General features: G+C 41.5%; 1 protein-coding gene and 1 non-coding gene across 2 annotated transcripts in view; both read left to right on the top strand.

Moving 5' to 3' along the window:
* MRPL48 (mitochondrial ribosomal protein L48) overlaps positions 1-19,089 on the top strand; it is a 60,625-nt gene that overhangs the window by 11,645 nt on the left and 29,891 nt on the right. The window contains exons 3-4 of the mRNA XM_036258394.1: positions 2,669-2,706; positions 17,939-18,027. Of these exons, the coding sequence (XP_036114287.1) occupies positions 2,669-2,706; positions 17,939-18,027 (127 nt within the window). The remainder of the gene's footprint in view (positions 1-2,668; positions 2,707-17,938; positions 18,028-19,089) is intronic.
* On the top strand, positions 9,667-9,773 carry LOC118629122. The gene has a single exon (XR_004959370.1). It is a non-coding gene; the product is annotated as a U6 spliceosomal RNA (small nuclear RNA).

Raw genomic sequence — 19,089 nt, 5'->3', positions numbered from 1 at the left:
TTCAGAATGATAAATCGACTGCTCTAGGATGACATAGCTAATAAGAGTTGGAGTTAGGATTTATTTATTTATTTATTTTTTATCCTCACCTGAGGACATTTTTTTGTTCAGATAGAGTGGGAGGGAGAGAGAGAAACATCGACGTGAAAGGGACACATCGAGTGGTTGCCACCCGCACAACCCAACCAGGGCCGGGGACAAACTTCAACTGAGGTACATGCCCTTAGTGGGAACCGAACCCGGGTCTCTCTGGACTGCAGGCCGACGCTCTAACTGCTGAGCCAAACCGGCCAGGGCTGGAGTTAGGATTTAAACCCAAGTGTTATGCATATAGAGTATGCTACCTCCCCATTATTTTTTCTCTCTATAGTAATGAAGAACATCTGGTAGTTTATTTATTTCTCTGTTCAGCAGATATCCACTAAATATTTAATGTGTGGCAGCCACATAAAATAAAACACTGAATTGAATCTCTACCTGACCACATGAGCCAGTTTGGCTCAGGATGATTTATTTAATTCTTTACATTTATTGAAGCCTTTTCTACTTTTTTTTTTTCCTTTATTGGTTTTAGAGAGAGAAGAATGGAGAGGGAGAGAGAGATAGAAACATCAATGAGAGAAAACATTGATTCGCGGCCTCCTGCATGCTCCCCACTGGGGATTTAGCCCACAACCTGGGCATGTGCCCTGACCGGGAATCGAATAGGTGACCTCTTAGTGCATGGGTCGACGCTCAACCACTGAGCCACACCAGCCTGGCTTAGCCTTTTCCTCTTAATCTATTTTTCCATTAATCAGTCAACTATTCAATATGTGCTTACTATGGCACCATGCTAGGCATTTTATATGTTCTCTCTAATATTAACAAAAACATTACAGGACAGCCCTGGCCAGTTTTGCTCAATGGTTAGAGTGTCGGCGTGGGGACCAAAGAGTACCAGGTTCAATTCTGGGCAAGGGCAGGGACCTCAGTTGCAGTTTGTCCCTGGCCCCAGTTGGGGTCGTACAGGTGGCAACCAATCGATGTGTCTCTCTAATATCAATGTTTCTGTCTCTCTCTCTCTCTCCCTCCCACTCTGTCTGAAGATAAAATGTAAAAATATCCTCGGGTGAAGATTTAAAAAAAAAAACACTACAGGAAAAATATAAATATTGTCATTTTACAAAAGAGGTAATTGGCCCCGGCTGGGTAGCTCAGTTGGTTAGAGCGTCATCCTGATAATGCCAAGGTTGCGGGTTGATCCCTGGTCAGGGCATATACAAGAATTTACCCAAAAATGCATGAATGGGTGGGAACAAATGGATGTTCTTTCTCTCTCCCCCCACCCCATTTATCTCTCTCTCTGAAATCAATAATAAAAAAATAAAAAAGAGGAAACTGGCTCAGAGAGTTTAAGATAGATTTTTCAGTCCCATGAAATTATACTATTATTATCTGCATTTAAAGGTGAGATAATGGAGTTACAGAGCTACAAAATAAGTTGCCTAAGGTCACAGTTTGGAAATGGTGGATTCAGCAGTTAATCACGGATCTGCTTGTCTGTAACTTGTCCCACAGTTCAGTGTCAAAGCTTTGCAGGATGGTGAACTAAAATACTCTGATTACTTAGTCTGTTTAGAACCATTTTAAATTATTTATGTTTTTATTGATTTGAGAGAGAGAGAGAACATCGATGTGAAAGAGAAACATCAATTGGTTGTCTCCTGCTCACACCCTGACCAGGGATCAAATCCATAAGCTGAGTATGTGCCCTGACCAGGAATCAAACCCACTACCTTTTGGTGTATGGAACAAAACTCCAACCAACTGAGCCATCCGGCCAGGGCCAAACAGAACCATTTTATTCTCCTTCATGTTCTCTGGCTTCTGTATCCAGTCTGGCTCTCATTGCTGTCCCTTCATCTCCATCTTCCCCAAGCATGTTCTAATAATGCAATGCTATTGCAAGAACCACCTCCCTGATTCTCTTGCCTCAGTTTCACCTCTTCCCATGAATTTCTCACCTGAGGATATGTTTCCATTTAGCTTCAGATAAAGTGGGAGGGAAAGAAGGGGAGAGGGAGAGAGAGAGAGAGAGAGAGAGAGAAAGAAAAAGAGAGAGAGGGAGAGATATCAATGTGAGAGAGACACATCCATTGATTGCCTCCTGCACGACCCTGACCAGGGCCAGGAATGAACCCCAACTGAGGTAGGTGCCCATGAACCAAATTGAACCCATGACTCTTTGGTCCGAGGGCTCATACTCTAACTGCTGAGCCAAAGCAGCCAGGGCAGAACAGTTCACTTAAAGCTCAGCTCAAATGGTTTCACTTCCCTGGTGGAAATTATCATACTTTTCCTTTGTGTTCCACCAAATCTTGTACATATTTTTGTCCTGGATCAGTACTATAATGTGGTTCGCATTTGTTCACATACAGTGTCTCTCTTCCAACTAGACCATAGATAGAGACATTTACTTACTTTTATATCCTCAAGACCTAACACATTGTCTGGCATATAGTAGGTACTTAATAATATTTGAGGAAAGGAAGGAAGGAGGGAATAAAGAAATATCTAGCATTGATTTATCCTTAATGAGGATAAATTTATCCTTAATGAGGAGTATACTGTGTAAATAAATAGTGGATATCTAATTGTATTCAACATACTCTTTCCTTCCTTTTAGGTCCAAAACTTCAGGAAAGAATCCCATCTGTTCTGTAGGTAAGAATTTTGTCCCTGGAAGGCTGCCTGCTTTAAGTAACTCTCTACATTCTGTAATTATTTTGTCTAGAAGGATGACTAACATATCTTTGAAAAGAGTGGCTGGGACCACTTCCTAGCCCTGACATGGAATAGGACATTGGGAGAGAACATAAAGTAGTGGTTAGGAGCAAAAGCTCTGCAGTTTGTTTGGATTCCGGCTCTACCACATACTTATTGTGTGACCTTTCGCTACCTCCCTGGGGCTTGGGTTCTTCACTTTCTTCTTTTTGATCCTCACCCGAGGACATTCTTCCATTTTTTGTTCAGATAGAGTGGGAGGGAGATAGAGGAAGAGAGAGAGAAACATCGATGTGAAGGGACACATCGAGTGGCTGCCTCTCGCACGACCCAACCAGGGCCGGGGACAAACTGCAACCGAGGTACATGCCCTTAGCGGGAACCGAACCCAGGTCTCTCTGGACCGCAGGCCGACGCTCTAACCGCTGAGCCAAACCGGCCAGGGCTTGGATTCCTCACTTTTTAAAAATGGGGATAATTAGCCCTGGCCGGTTTTGCTCAGCGGTTAGAGCATCGGCCTGCGGTCCAGAGAGACCTGGGTTCGGTTCCCGCTAAGGGCATGTACCTCGGTTGCAGTTTGTCCCCGGCCCTGGTTGGGTCGTGCGAGAGGCAGCCACTCGATGTGTCCCTTCACATCGATGTTTCTCTCTCTCTCTCTTCCTCTCTCTCCCTCCCACTCTGTCTGAACAAAAAATGCAAAAATGTCCTCGGGTGAGGATAAAAAATAAAAAAATAAAAAATAAATAAAATAAAAATGGGGATAATTAGGCCCTGGCCAGTAGCTCATTTGGTTGGAGCATCATCCTGATGCACCATGGTTTCAGGTTTGATCCCTGGTCAGGGCACATAAAGGAGTCAACCAATGAATGCACAAATAAGTGGAAAAACAAATCGATATTTCTCTCTCTCCCTTTCCCTTACTCTCTCGCTCTCAAATCAATCAATAAATAAAAATTTTTAAATAGGGATAATTATATTACTAACTACAGTGAATTATTTGAAGATTCAATGAGATAAAACAGATAAAGTGCTAAAACAAGTTAGATGTTTTTATTATTATTTTTATTATTGGTGCTACTAGTCCAGGCTTTTTATTGTTGTGGTGGTTAATCCTCACCTGAGGATACTTTTCCACTGATTTTTAGATAGAGTGGCAGGGAGGAAGGGAAAGAAAGAGAGATAAACATTGATGTGAAAGAGACACGTTGGTTGGTTGCCTCCTGTATGACCCTGACCAGAGTCTGGGATCAAACCTGCAACCCAGGTACATGCCCCCAATCGGGAACTGAACCCTCAATCCCTCAGTCTGCAGGCCAGTGCTCTAAACACTGAACCAAACCAGCCAAAGCCACCTGTTTTTCATGTCCATCAACTACCAGGCCAGGGCTTTTCTTACAGTATTTCGTAATGAATGTCCATTCAATCTGATTAACTCAGTAAGTTTTAATCTGTTTCAACCTAATTACTTACCATTTTTGCTTTGTCTAGTATGTGAGAACTTTCAAAGCAGTTGTATTTTAATGACATCTGTCATTTTTCTAAAGACTATCAGAGCAAAGGAATGGAAGTAAAGAAGGGAACTGACATTTATTGGGTACCTAATATGTGCCAGGCAATGTATAAGAGGTTTTCTCTCTGTTACTTATTTCAGAAGATGGCTGCAATGTGTAGAGAATCATCATTTCTTTTAGCCCCAAAGCCTAGCATCTCAAAATATGGATTTCTTTTTATTATTCACTCTCTCAACAAACATTTATTGTACCAGGATGTGCTTTAGGTACTAGGGATATAAAATTAAGAAGATACAGTCCATGCCATTTGGAAGCTTACCATCTTGTAAGAAATGTTTTTGCTCAAGAATACTACAATGGCCCTGGCCAGTTTGGCTCAGTGGTTAGAGCGTCAGCCCGAGGACCAGAGAGACCCGGGTTCGGTTCCCACTAAGGGCACATACCTCAGTTGCAGTTTGTCCCTGGCCTCGGTTGGGGTCATGTGGGTGGCAGCCAGTCGATGTGTCTCTCTCACATCGATGTTTCTCTCTCTGTCTTCCTCCCCTCTCTCTCTCCCACTCTATCTGAAGATGAATGCAAAAGTGTCCTCGGGTGAGGATAAAAAAAAACAAAAAACTACAATGAACACTTATATACCCACCACTTAGATTTAACTGTTATTAACATTTTTCTTTCTCTATCAGACATCATGATACTTCACCTTTAAATACTTCTGCATGCATTTCTAGAAATAAGGACATTCTCCATTTTTTGTACAGACAGAGTGGGAGGGAGAGAGAGGAAGAGAGAGGGAAACATCGATGTGAAAGGGACACATCGAGTGGCTGCCACCCGCACGACCAACCAGGGCCGGGGACAAACTGCAACCGAGGTACATGCCCTTAGCGGGAACCGAACCCGGGTCTCTCTGGACCGCAGGCGGACGCTCCAACCGCTGAGCCAAACCGGCCAGGGCATAAGGACATTCTCTACATTTTGTTTAAGAGATACAAAACCATTATCTCACTCAAGAAAGTTAATAATAATGCCCCAATATCATTGAATACCGTATCCACTTTCGCAATTGCCCCCAAAATGTCTTTTGTGCGTACTGTTTATAATCAAGAGCCAACGAAGGTTTACACTTTGTATTTCACTATTATGTCACCTTTATTATTTTTTTTATCCTCACCTGAGGACATTTTTTTTTTTTTTTCTTTTTTGTTCAGATAGAGTGAGAGTGAGAGAGAGAGAGAAACATCGACGTGAAAGGGACACATCGAGTGGCTGCCACCCGCACGACCAACCAGAGCCGGGGTCAAACTGCAACCGAAGTACGTGCCCTTAGCGGGAACCGAACCCGGGTCTCTCTGGACCGCAGGTCAACGCTCTAACCGCTGAGCCAAACCGGCCAGGGCTATTATGTCACCTTTAATCTAGAACAATTCTACCACTTTTTTTTCCCTATAACAGTGACTTTTTTGTTAGGCGATAGATACCATTCGTCTTATAGAATGTCCTCTCTTCTTGATTTGTCTGATTATTTTCTCATGGTATTGTGTAACGTGTTTTTCTATCTCCTTCCAACAAACTGAAAGTTAGATCTAAAGCTTGACTAGATTTAAGTTAAACAGTTTTAACAAGAAAACTTCATAACTGATGCTCTGAACTTTATACTGCATCCTATCAGGAGATTTAAAAAGAAGTACCTAAGAATGCCTGATTATAAAAGTGAAAAACATACATTTTAGAGAATATGGAAAATAAATACACGCGCACACACACACACACAAAGCAGCTTAAGAAGTTGAAGAAAATAAAAATCGCCTGCCCTGGCTGGTTTGGCCTCAGCAGTTAGAGTGTCGGCCCACAGACCAGAGGGTCTCAGATTCGGTTCCTGCTAAGGGCATGTACCTCGGTTGCAGTTTGTCCCCGGCCCCGGTTGGGGTCATGTGGGTGGCAGCCACTTGGTGTGTCTCTCTCACATCGATGTTTCTCTCCTCTCTTCCTCCCTCTCTCCCTTCTGCTGTATCTGAAGATAAATGCAAAAAATGTCCTCAGGTGAGGATTAAGGAAAAAAAAAATCACGTGTGATCCTACCAGCCAGACATTGTTGCTTAACATTTTGATGTATATCCTATCAGATTTTTTTCTAGGCATCTTTCTCTCTCTCTACCGATATATATATTTTTTTCTTTATTGATTTTTAGAGAGAGGAAGGTAGAGGGAGAGAGTCAGAAACATTGATGAAAGAGAACATCTATCGGCTGCCTCCTGCATGTTCCTACTGGGGATCCAGCCCACAACCTGGGCATATGCCCTGACCGGGAATCGAACTGGTGACCTCTTGATGCATGGGTCGATGCTCAACCACTGAGCCACACTGGCCGGACAGTATACAGATATATTTTTTTATCTTGCAGTAATGGGAACCAATGATATACAATGCTTTATCATTTCCTTTTCCCACTTAATCTATGGTGAATATGTTTCTATTGTAATAAATAAATAGATACTTATGTAATTATTTTGAATATACTACCTTAAAAGGAACAATTTGGAGGGGAAGATCCTGGGTTCGATTTTGAACATGTTGAATTGAGGAGGATATATTCAGTATCTCACTGGATACATTGATAGTGAGCTGAAATACAGGTTTGAGTTGAAACTCTAAATTTGGAAGTCATAATAGTGTCAATCTTAATTGAAGTCATGGGAATGAATGAGATCACTTAGAGAGAAAAAGTAGAGAAGAGGTCCAAGGATCAGGCACCTGAGGGACTCTAACGTTAAAAAATTGGATAGAGTGTGAAAGAGATGGCTAATAGTTTTGAAAGGGGAGGACAAAATTGTAGGAGAAAACCAGAATAGTATAGTTTCATGGCAGCCAAAAGTAGAGTGTTTTAAGAAGGAAAGAGTGGTTAACCATGTTACAGGTTCAACTGTGTGCTGCTGATTGTGAAGGACATGGATTTAACAATATTTTTGTATTTAGCAACAAAGTGGTCACTGGTGACTTTAGTGAGAGGAGTGTCTTTGTAGGTGGGTGGGTCAGTTGTGGAAGTCAGCTGTGAGTGGACAAGTGGATGGGAATTCAGGAGTTAGAGAAAGCTGTTATAGACAGTGTTTTTACAAAGTTTGACTTTGAATGGAAGGAGACAGAGTTGGCAGGAGCGGGAGAGGGATGTGCGCCCAGGAAAGGTTTTATTTAATGGGTATTTCTCTCTTAATTATACTTTACAAAAATTTTTTTCCTCACAGGAGGACATTTTTGCATTTATCTTCAGATAGAGTGGGAGGGAGAGAAGGAGGAAGAGAGAGAGAGAAACATTGATGTGAGAGAGACACATCAACTGGCTGCCACCTACATGACCCCAACCGGGGCTGGGGACAAACTGCAACCAAGGTACATGCCCTTAGTGGGAACCGAACCCTGGACTCTCTGGTCTGCGGGCCAACGCTCTAACCGCTGAGCCAAACCGGCCAGGGCGTAATTACACTTAATTATACTTTTTATTTGGAAAGACATAAAAAATGTAGAAAAGTAAAAAATATAATTTGTCAAATAAATGCAGATTTGGCTATTATTAATATTTTGTTATACTTTCTCTTTCTCTTTGCATTTAAAAAGAAAGGATTATATTCAAGTCTTATTCCCTAGCTGTGGTTTCATCCCTTACCTCTCAACCAGAGGCAAAGTTTATTTTGAACTGTTATATATTTTGAAGAAGTTTTTTTTTTTTAATTAGTATTAAAATTATCAACTATTAAAAAGTCTTAAATGGCCTGGCTGGTGTGGCTTAGTGGTTGAGCATCCACCAATGCACTACGAAGTCGCTCATTTGATTCCTGGTCAAGGCACATGCCCAAGTTGTGGGCCAAATCCCCAGTGGGGGGCATGCAGGAGGCAGCCAATTGATGTTCTCTCTCATTCATGTTTCTATTTCTCTTTCTCTAAAATAAATAAAGAAAAAAAAATTTTAAGTCTCAGATGCATTCATATGGATGTGTATGGTAAAAATAAACTGTACAAAAAGGTATATGATAAAAAGTTGAATTTTCTTCTATTTCCCAGTAGTATCCACCAGTAGCAATTTCTCCTATATATTTCAAAAGTTTTGTGCACGTATGAACACATATATGTAATGTATATGTATGACTATATCTTTTTAAAAATATGTTTTCATTGATTTTTTTAGGGGGAGAGAGATAGAAACATTGATGTGAGAAACATCCATCAGCTGCCTCCTGTATGCCCCCTATTGGGATTGAGTCTGAAACCGGGGCATGTGCCCTGACTGGAAATTGAACTGGGACCTCTCAGTCCCTGGGACACTGATGCTCAATCCACTGAGCCACACTGACCGGGCATGTTTGACTGTATCTTAAAGCTGGACATTTAGGTTGTATTTAGTTTTTGCTATTTTAAAAAACACTGCAGCAACTATTTTCATACTTTTTTGTGAACTTGTTCCTGTACATTTGTAAGATAAACTCCTGGAATTGAAATTGCCGAGTCAATGAATTGTGAATTGAAAATTTTCGTAACTATTGCCCTTCAGATAAGTTGTGTTAATTTACATTTCTATTTTCTGGCCAAAACTGGATTTTAGAAAACATCTTATTTTTTTGCTAGTGAAAAACTGTCTCTGCCCTGGCCGGTTTGGCTCAGCGGTTAGAGCGTCCGCCTGTGGTCCGGAGAGACCCGGGTTCGGTTCCCGCTAAGGGCATGTACCTCGGTTGCAGTTTGTCCCCGGCCCTGGTTGGTCGTGCGGGTGGCAGCCACTCGATGTGTCCCTTTCACATCGATGTTTCCCTCTCTCTCTCTCTTCCTCTCTCTCCCTCCCACTCTATCTGTACAAAAAATGGAAAAATGTCCTCAGGTGAGGATAAAAAAATAAAAAAGAAAAAAAAAGAAAAACTGTCTCCTTGTAATTTGCATTTCTTGAATTTGTCATCTTTTCATAGTTTTATTAATCATTTATATTTCTTTCCTTGTGAACTGCCTGTTTATATTTTTTGCTGATTTTCATATTAGATTGTTTGCTTTTTCACTTTTGATCTGTAAGAACTTTTTATATAGTTTTTCTATACTAAGGAAATTAGCGTTTTTCTGTTATATGCTTTGTATTGTTTCCAGTCATCTGTCCCTTGACTTTATTTTTGTATTTTTTGTTAAACAGAAGTTTAACATTTTTATACAGATAAATTTATTTTTAATTTCTAGATTTTGTTTGGTGCTTAGAAAGATCTGTACACCAAAATTTTTAAAAAAGTCTTTCATGTTATCTTCTTGTATTTTTTTTCCCTTTAAATACATGGTCCATCTGGAATTAGAAATGGGTAGGGATGCAATTTTCCCCCCAAAATGAGTAGTCAGTTGTTTCAACATTAAAACATCCATCTTTTAGTGATCGCTTTGGCAGCACATATCCTAAAACTGTAATGATACAGAGAAGATTAGCATGGCCTCTGCGCAAGGATGACATGCAAATCCAGCCGGTATGGCTCAGTGGTTTAGCATCGACCCATGTACCAAGAGGTCGCCAGTTCGATTCCTGGTCAGGGCACATGCCCAGGTTGTGAGCCTGATCCCCAGTGGGGCCCAGTTGATATTTTCTCTCATCGATGTTTCTATCTCTCTCTCCCTCTCTCTTCCCCTCTCTCTCAAAACAATAAAGGGAAAAAATTTTTTTTAAGTTATGAAGCATTATAATTATTTTTTTAATCCATCTTTTCCCCATAGGTTTGAAAATGTCACCTTTGTCATATGCTAAATTTCCATATAGATCCAGGACTATTTTAACTTTGTTTTATTTCATTGATCTGTCTGTATACTTAATGCGAGTACCAAGCTGTTTTAATACTACTGGTTACTATAGTTTTATAGTATATTTTAGTATTTGATAGCTACCTAATTCTGAGGGTTTTTTTACTCTTCACTCAAGGATATTTTTTCATTTATCTTCAGATACATGGGAGGGAGTGTGTGGGGGAGAGAGAGAGAGAGAGAGAGAGAGAGAGAGAAACATTGAAGAGAGAGAGACACATCGATGGCTACCTCCTGCACACCCCCTACTAGGGATTGAGCCAATAACTTGTGCAGATGCCCTGACCAGGCATCCCCCTGGGACCCTCTCAGTCCATGGGACGATGCTCAGTCCACTGAGCCACGCTGGCTGGATTCCTTTGCCCATTTAAAAAAAATTTTTTTTGTTTTTATCCTCACCTGAGTACATTCTTTTATGCATTTATCTTCAGATAGAGTGAGAGGGAGAGAGGGAGGAAGAGAGAGAGAGAAACATTGATGTGAGAGAGACATATCAACTGGCTGCCACCTACACGACTCCAACCGGGGCGGGGACAAACTGCAACCAAGGTACGTGCCCTTAGCGGGAACTGAACCCAGGCTTCTCTGGTCCGCAGGCCGATACTCTAACCGCTGAGCCAAACCGGCCAGGGCTGCCCATTTTTTTTTTTTTTTTTTTTATCCTCACCCGAGGATATTTTTCCATTTTTTGTACAGATAGAATGGGAGGGAGAGAGAGTGAGAAACATCGACGTGAAGGGACACATCGAGTGGCTGCCACCCACACAACCAACCAGGGCCGGGGACAAACTGCAACCGAAGTACGTGCCCTTAGTGGGAACTGAACCCGGGTCTCTCCGGACCGCAGGCCGACGCTCTAACCGCTGAGCCAAACCGGCCAGGGCTGCCCATTTTTTAATTGTTAGGGAATCCCAGTGTCTAGAAGGCTCCAAGGCTCAGGGTAACGTACCAATGTCATCAATGCAAGATAATTAATTCTTCTTGAAGAGTTGGCATTTTTCGTGGGCTCTTTAAGATATCTTTAAAGTCAGAAATTTCAAAATTAAATTATAATGATGTTCAGAGAAAAAAGAGTAGGGAGCAGTGTCCTATTCCTACCTTCATCTATCATACTCTCTCTGTGGGTCCTGGGAACCATCCGAGCTGCTCTCTCCAAGGCTTGGACCTGATTATAGTGAACACCTTTTTCTTTATGACTTAAACATACATAGAGAGGAAGTAAATATTTATAAAGAGGTTAAGTGAAGAGAACTCAGAGTCTTCTCATTACAGCATAAGCAAAAAGGTTGTCAGATAAACATGGTACATTGCAGTCCAAGTAGTTCAGTGTAATTAGAAAAGCTAAAAAAAGTTTGAAAAGAGATTCTGGAAAAAACAGTAGGTAGCTGCCAGATCATTGCAGATTGTCTTGGTAAACTATCTCAAGAACCTTAAACATACACACACACACACACACACACACACACACTGGGGCAAAAGTAGGTTTACAGCCCTGGCCAGTGTGGTTCAGTTGGTTGGAGCATAGTTTCATACACTGAAAGATTTCAGGTTCAATTCTGGTTAGGGCACACACCCAGGTTGCAGGTTTGATCCTGGTCAGGGTGCACACGGGAGGCAACCAATTGATGTTTCTCTCTCACATCAATGTTTCTGTCTCTCCCTCTTCCTTCCTGTCGCTCTAGAATCAATAAAGAACATATCCTCAGGTTAGGATTGAAAAAAAAAGGGTTACAGTTGTAAGTATGGGAAACATAATTTATTCTTGTATTATTATTTATCAATCTATTATTTTTCATACAAACAACTGTAAAACTATTTTTGCCCGTGTGTGTGTGTGTGTGTGTGTGTGTGTGTATATATATATATATATATATATATATATATATATATATATATTTGCCAGGGGCTGGATAGGGTGTATCAGGGACTTGCAGTCTGTTGAATGAAAAGAATATCCTGTAATTAATTCTTGGCTGGTGCATAGCCCTACTAAAAATACTTGTTCCAATTTTGAAGGAGAATTAAAGTGAATTTGTTTATCCCCATCCTGGGTTGATTGGGTTAGTATCCAGTTTAGTAAACAAGGACAACGAAGGACGGTAGGCTGTGGCATATATACAGGCAGGGGTGTGATATGGGAGAAGCCAATATGTAATTACATCCTATAATTGTGCTAATTGAAAGATTTTCAAAGTCTCCTTTTGAAACCATGGGGTTTTGTGTCTTCTTCAGTGAAAAGCGTTGCCTTTTCTCTCAGGAGGCTGCAATGTTAATGTGACAGCAGGAAACCCAGCTTAATGACTCAAAGCTGGGGGAAAAGTCAGTTGAACTCATCAGAAATCAAAGGCTTTCATACTTGTAAATTTTATAATTAAAACAACTGGCTAATCAAGCAGTTTAACCACTGATAATTTGATCAAAACCTTTCATTTAAGGAAGAAAATGGTTAATGTAACAGTGGTTTGAATCAGCTTCTTAATTAACCAGCTGCCCTAATGATAGGAATTGCCCCAAACTGAATTTGAAAATGCCTCCTTGCCAAGGAATTCCAGTAGATGAGAGGTCACAACAAGCCTTTTGGACACTTTCACCTGAGATACAGCATCATCTCAAACATGACTTTCGGTCCTGCTTTTTGAAACCACTGGAGGGTTATTGAGTTTCTATGTACTTAAAGATGGTGACTGGCATCTGAGTTTTCTTTTTATTTACACAAAAGATTTTACTGTGAACAGGGGTGAGCAAAAGTAGGTTTACAGTTATGAGTATGTGGAACAGTTTATTCTTATACAGTTATTTATTATTGTATAATTTTCCATATAAATAACTGTAAACCTACTTTTGCCCACTCCGTAATGGAAGTATGAGAGACTTATGAAGTAAATTCTTGGTGATCTTTGTATGTTTAGGGCAACAGAAGAGTTTCCCAGAGACTGACATTTGAGCTGGCCTTGGAGGCTGGTAGGATTTCAGTGGGCTAAGAAGTGCAGTCCCAGCAGGGGGACTGCCCAGGGTGACAGAGAGGCATGAAAACTGCATGGTTTCTACAGAATGGCAAGTGTAGCTGTTGCTGAGGAACAAGGTTTTAAAGGCCTGGAGGAATGGGAGAATGGGGAGATGAAGCAGTTAGAACTAGATTATGAAATCAAGGCTCTTTAATGCTTACTTAAGGAGTGTTAACTTTGGGCAGTGGAAAGCCATCAAACATTTTGAAAAAATGGCGAAGACCTTCCCTGTCTCATTCATTAGTGTGTCTGTAGTGACTGGTATAGTGCTTTGCACATAATAAGTACTTTTTAAAAAATTGTGTGTGTGCAATGAATAAATGGTTGAGTTAATGAAAGAGAATAACTTGATTAGGTCTGTATTTTAGAAGGATTAATTTGTAAGCTCTAGAGAGGGGGATGTGGATACTTTGAGATCACTAACAATAACTTAGCCAAGGCTACCACTTGAATCTCCTATCCCTTCCATCCACACTCCCTCTCCCTACTCCCTTTTCCACACAACAACCAAAGTGATCTTTTTTTTTTAATTCTCACCTGAGGACATTTTTGCATTCATCTTCAGATAGAGCGGGAGGGAGAGAGAAAGAGAGAGAGAGAAACATCGATGGTGAGAGAGACACATTAACTGGTTGCCACCCACACAACCCCAACTGGGGCCGGGGACAAACTGCAACCGAAGTACGTGCCCTTAGCGGGAACTGAACCCGGGACTCTCTGGTCCATGGGCTGACACTCTAACCGCTGAACCAAATGGGCCAGGGCCAAAGTGATCTTTTAGAAACATATCAGACACATAATTTCCCTGCTTATGGCTGCTCAGTCTGAAATCCAAACCCTTAACAAGGCCCAGTGTGGTATGTTCCGACTTACTGGTCTATTCTCTGGTGCTCTCCGTGCCCTTCTTACTTTGTATCAGCCACACTGACAGTCTTTTTGTCCCTTGAATGTGCCAAAGCTGTGTCCCATGTTAGAGCATTTACACATGCTATTTCCTCTGCCTGAAACATTCATACTCTATCTTTTCATTTAATAAGCTCCTATTTGCCTTTCAGGTCTCAATTTATTTTATTTATTTTTTGAATAGGTAATACATGTACATGGACCAAGTTTTAAAAGAGTATAAAATTGACAGTAAATGTCCCTTTCCTCCTGCCTTCTAGCCACTTTCTCTTCCTGGGGATAACCACTATTATTGTTTCCCTCTGAATTCTGGTCTCAGTTCACATGTCTTTGTTTCAGAAAGGCCTTCCCGGATACTCCAATGTAGAATAGATCTGCCGATTGTATTTCTATAGCCCTTTATGCTTTTTCACCTTATTATTTATCTCAATTTTTAATTTTATATTTATTTTGTGACTATTTCATTAATGATACCTTCCTCCCTCTAGACTTTCAGCTCCATAAGTGGAGTTTTGTTGGCCTTGTCTACTTTTATTTTATTTTTATTATTTTGTTTTTATTCCTCACCTGAGGATATTTTTCTACTTATTATCACATTGAGTGGGAGAGAGGGAAAGAGACAGAGAGAAACGTTGATGTGATAGCGCCACATTGACTGGTTGCCTCCCGCACACCTGACTAGGGCCAGGGACAAACTGCAACCGAGGTACGTGCCCTTGACCAGAATCGAACCCAGGACTCATTGGTCCGTGGGCCGATGCTCTAACCTCTGAGCAATCTGGCCTGGGCGGCCTTGTCTACTTTTAAATATGTTTTATTGATTTTTTTTAGAGAGAGAGGAAGGGCCCTGGCCGGTTTGACTCAGCGGTTGGAGCATCGGCCTGCGGACCAGAGAGTCCCAGATTCGGTTACCGCTAGTACCAAAAAAAAAAAAAAAAAAAGAAAGCATTTAGAAAGAGAGGAAGGGAGAGGAAGATAGAAACATTGGTGTGAGAGAGAAGCATCCATCGGCTGAACGCCCCCTACTGGGGATCGAGTCCACAACCCTAGCATGTGCCCTGACTGGGAATTGAACTGGGACTTCTCAGGCCATGGGATGATGCTCACTGGCTGGGCCTTGTCTACTTTTATATCCCCAGCTCTTAGCACAGTGCCTGGTACATCATAAGTATTTGAAAATTAAACCCTTCCTAAACTTTGCCATTTTTCTGTAAACTCATCATGCCACACTGCTCCTTATGTTCTGCCTTGAAATTCTCTCTGGCTCTTCCCTTCCCCATACCATGTTCTCTCCTCACTAACTCTTTTTTCTTTATTGATTTTAGAGAGAGAGGAAGGGAGAGAAAGAGAGATAGAAACATCGATGAGAGAGAACGTCGATTGGCCGCTTCCTGCATGCTCCTCCCCACTGGGGATTTGGCCCACAGCCTGGGCATGTGCCCTGACTGGGAATCAAACCGCCAGCCTCTTGGTGCGTGGGTTGATGCTCTCTACCACTGAGCCACACTGGCCGGGCTCCTCACTAACTCTGAGTCATCCTTCAGGTTTTACTTAGAAGCCACCTGCTCTAAGAATCCTTTCACAACACCTCAAGTCTAGCCTCAGTGCCCCTCCCATTTATAGCTGTATCACCCTGCATTGGTATTACTGTTTCCCCGCTAGATCATAGGTTCTTTTTTTCTTTTTATCCTCACCCAAGGAGATTTTTTTATTTTTTTGTTCAGATAGAGTGGGAGGGAGAGAGAGGAAGAGAGAGAGAGAGAAACATCGACGTGAAAGGTACACACTGAGTGGCTGCCACCCATATGACCCAACCAGGGCCGGGGACAAACTGCAACTGAGATATGTGCCCTTAGTGGGAACCAAACCTGAGTCTCTCTGGACTGCAGGCCGACGCTCTAACTGCTGAGCCAAACCGGCCAGGGTGATCATAGGTTCTTTATTGCAGAAACTTTGTCTTTGTCCATTGTTATAGCCCCAGCTTCTAGGGCAACAGTCCTGCTATAGATACTGGGTTGGTTACACACTGCACAGCTCTAGTGTGTGTCATTCACGTAGCTGTGAGGGTATAATTGTTGCTGGCTACCCTGATGGGAAATAAAATATATTTATTAAGTGACTGAACATGCTTTGAAGAGTTGGTGCTTTTTCGAGGTCTTATTTTGAGGTCACGATGAAAGCTTGCTGGATAAGATTAATTTGCAAGGCTTTGGTCTGAGGATCATTGTGTACCCATCAAGAGGATTTGAGTATCAGCTCCTTGGGTTGGGTCCCAGGTTGCAGAGTTGGAACCCGAAGGCTCAAAGGGTCCAAGGTCTTACATTCAGAGAGACAGAATTGGTACAGTGGCCAAGAACACACCTCAGTTATGTTCAGTGCTCTTTTGGGGACCTCTGCCAAAAATACCTCCTTCTTCCTCGTGTGGTAAACTCTTACTCCTTTTCCAAGGATGCAGCTTTCACCTCTTCTGAACCTGTTCCCCTGCACCCTTCCCCACTGACACCCTCAAGGCAGAATTGGTTGTTTCTTCCTCTGAGAACTCACTACCTTGCTCTCACCTCCATTAAAGTATTTTGTACACCTTAAGATAATTATCTGCTTTCCCACACTGAGTATCTCTGGGAAAAGTAGCATATTTTAGTCATCTTTGTCCTAGTGTGTATGCAGTTGTTGGCATGTAATAGTAAATGTGAACTAATGCATATTATAGGACTAATGCATATCCCAGGGTTGTCTGGATGATATAGTGTGATTGTAAATATAGAATTGACTCTGAAGCCAATCTCTAATTGGCCTGGCACAGAGTGAACTTGCTTGGGAGCCCATTTTAGAAAAGAAAAGCTTAAGAAACATTCCTCCAGATGTCATTAGACTGCTCTACACCATGATGTGTTTAGCCTCCCCCCATCCCCAACCCAGAGTGATGACCCTGGGAAGATGACAGCAGGACCACAGGAGCTGGGAGGGAAGGGAGAGTACTAGGAGTAGTACTTCTCTAGGAGGTAGGCAGCGAGCAAGAGGGACAGACAGACATAGCAGAGCTGGGTAGGGCTGGTTCCAGTGAAAGGGTAGAGGTAAGGAACTGAGATTGGAGCTAAGAAAGATCAGATTTAGCTAGATTTTATGTTCCAGAAATTCAAATCTATAAACACATCTGAGCATAAAATGTCCAGTCAGATAGACCTGGATTTCAGTTGCAGTTCTGCCTTTTATTTGCTGGTTGGTTTTGGCCAATTCACCATAATTTTTTAACTGTAGTTTCTTTATTTGTAAATGAAGATAAAAATAATGAAGATTAAAGGAAAATTTGTATATATCAGCAAGTCCTTCCTTGAAGGGGGATCTCAGTGGCACATCTCTGGATTAACATAAGGAAGATGTATATGGAGATTCTATTTATACATAGTAGTAGTATACATACACACTGTATAGTAGGTTTCTGTTCTTATTGTTAATCACTTAACAATGTATGTTAGAGATTGTTTCCTATCAGCACAAATAAATCAAATTAGATGGTTTTTAAAACTTTGTAGAAATCTATGATTGTCCTCTTACCTAGTTATTTTTGCCACCTGTCACTTTCTCTGTACAATCTGCAGTAGAAAACTTCAAAAGAAGTACTGCCTGTTGAGGGACAAGAGGAAATAAGAACGCTGTGAGAGTGCGTTTTGTCCCTATACCACAAGTGACTCTAGCAGGAGGGAATTTCTCAGTGAAAGATAGGTAGTGGGGATTGGATATAGTCCGGTGGCCAAAAGGAGAGAAACAGGAGTGTAAACTGAGAGTCAGCCCAGGATAAAAAAATAGCTCTGGTTCCTTAAACCAATAAGAGGCTGGCTACCCTCAAATAGTCCCAGTCTTACAATGGAGAATTTATCTCCTCATGTGTGATCTGTCCCTGGAGGAGCTTTGAAACAGGTTTGTCTTATTTTTTTTTCTTTTAGGTGGCATTCTGCTGAGTACCAGTCGGCACTACAAGACAAAGCCCACCCATGGCATTGGAAGATACAAGCACCTAATTAAAGCACAAGAGGTAAAGGAGGCAGGGGTCCTTCAGAAAAGGAGAGTGTATAGCTTTTGCAAACACCAAGGATCAGATTTGCATATGTTGGCTAATATTGGAGCGAGAAAGAATAGGAGTCATCCCTCAGTCCTCTCCAGTTACTTAGTTCGGATATTATCCAGAGTGATGTTTCTGCCAGTTCCCAATCTTGTCCCTAGGCCACGCTATCACAGTGAAAACCAAATGGTTTAGTATTATTATTTGTGATACTTTAAAAATATGTATATTCCTAGTACTTAGTTCAGTATGGACCTCAGAACAGAAATGATACATTCAGTTTAGGTGTGTGAATGGTGACTAGTAGAGGTGGACTGACATTTTCATCAAACTAGCTGAGTTTTATTGTATTTACAGATATAAAATATGTATGTATGTGCTCCTTGAATGCATTATCACAGATAACTGGGAGTTAGTTCTAAGCATTATAAGGTTATTTCGCATATTTCTCTGGCTCCAGCCGCAGGATTGCTTCTGGGTAGTTAGATTTCTGTGCATGTACAGAGGATTTTTCTGGAGGAGTGAACCCAACACTGGCCTGAAAGTCAGAAGGTCTGGCTTTGAGTCACAATTCTATTACTTCCTGTAAACAGTACAATTAAGAAGATTTTGCTGTTCAACTTAAGGAGTCATCAGATCACTTTTGGTTCTTGGGCTTATTTTAATGTTCCCATGTAACCATGCACATCTTCCATTGCCTCTCTCTCCTTGGCAGAAGTTCAATACCACTATATATGGGCCTTAGAATCCACTCAACCTGTCATGTTTTCCTGTGTATCCTCCTTATAATCAAGGAAGTTCACCAGAGGAACACTGCCATGTCCGAGGCATGTATTAGGCAGCCTCCCTGCAAAAACAGCCAAACTAAAATTGTTTGTATCGGGAAGAGTACATAACTGGGAACCAGAAAAGTTGTCTTCTAGGCTTGGTTCTGCAACTCATTAGCTTTGTGACTTTGGATAAGTTAACCTTACTCCTCTGGGCACGGTGAGTGCTGAAATTTTATGTAAAATGTTTTCTATGTGTGAATTTTTC

Source organism: Molossus molossus, unplaced genomic scaffold (genome assembly GCF_014108415.1).
Source record: "Molossus molossus isolate mMolMol1 unplaced genomic scaffold, mMolMol1.p scaffold_m16_p_13, whole genome shotgun sequence".
NCBI lineage: Eukaryota > Metazoa > Chordata > Mammalia > Chiroptera > Molossidae > Molossus > Molossus molossus.
This window is presented reverse-complemented; position numbering and strand designations above follow the sequence as displayed.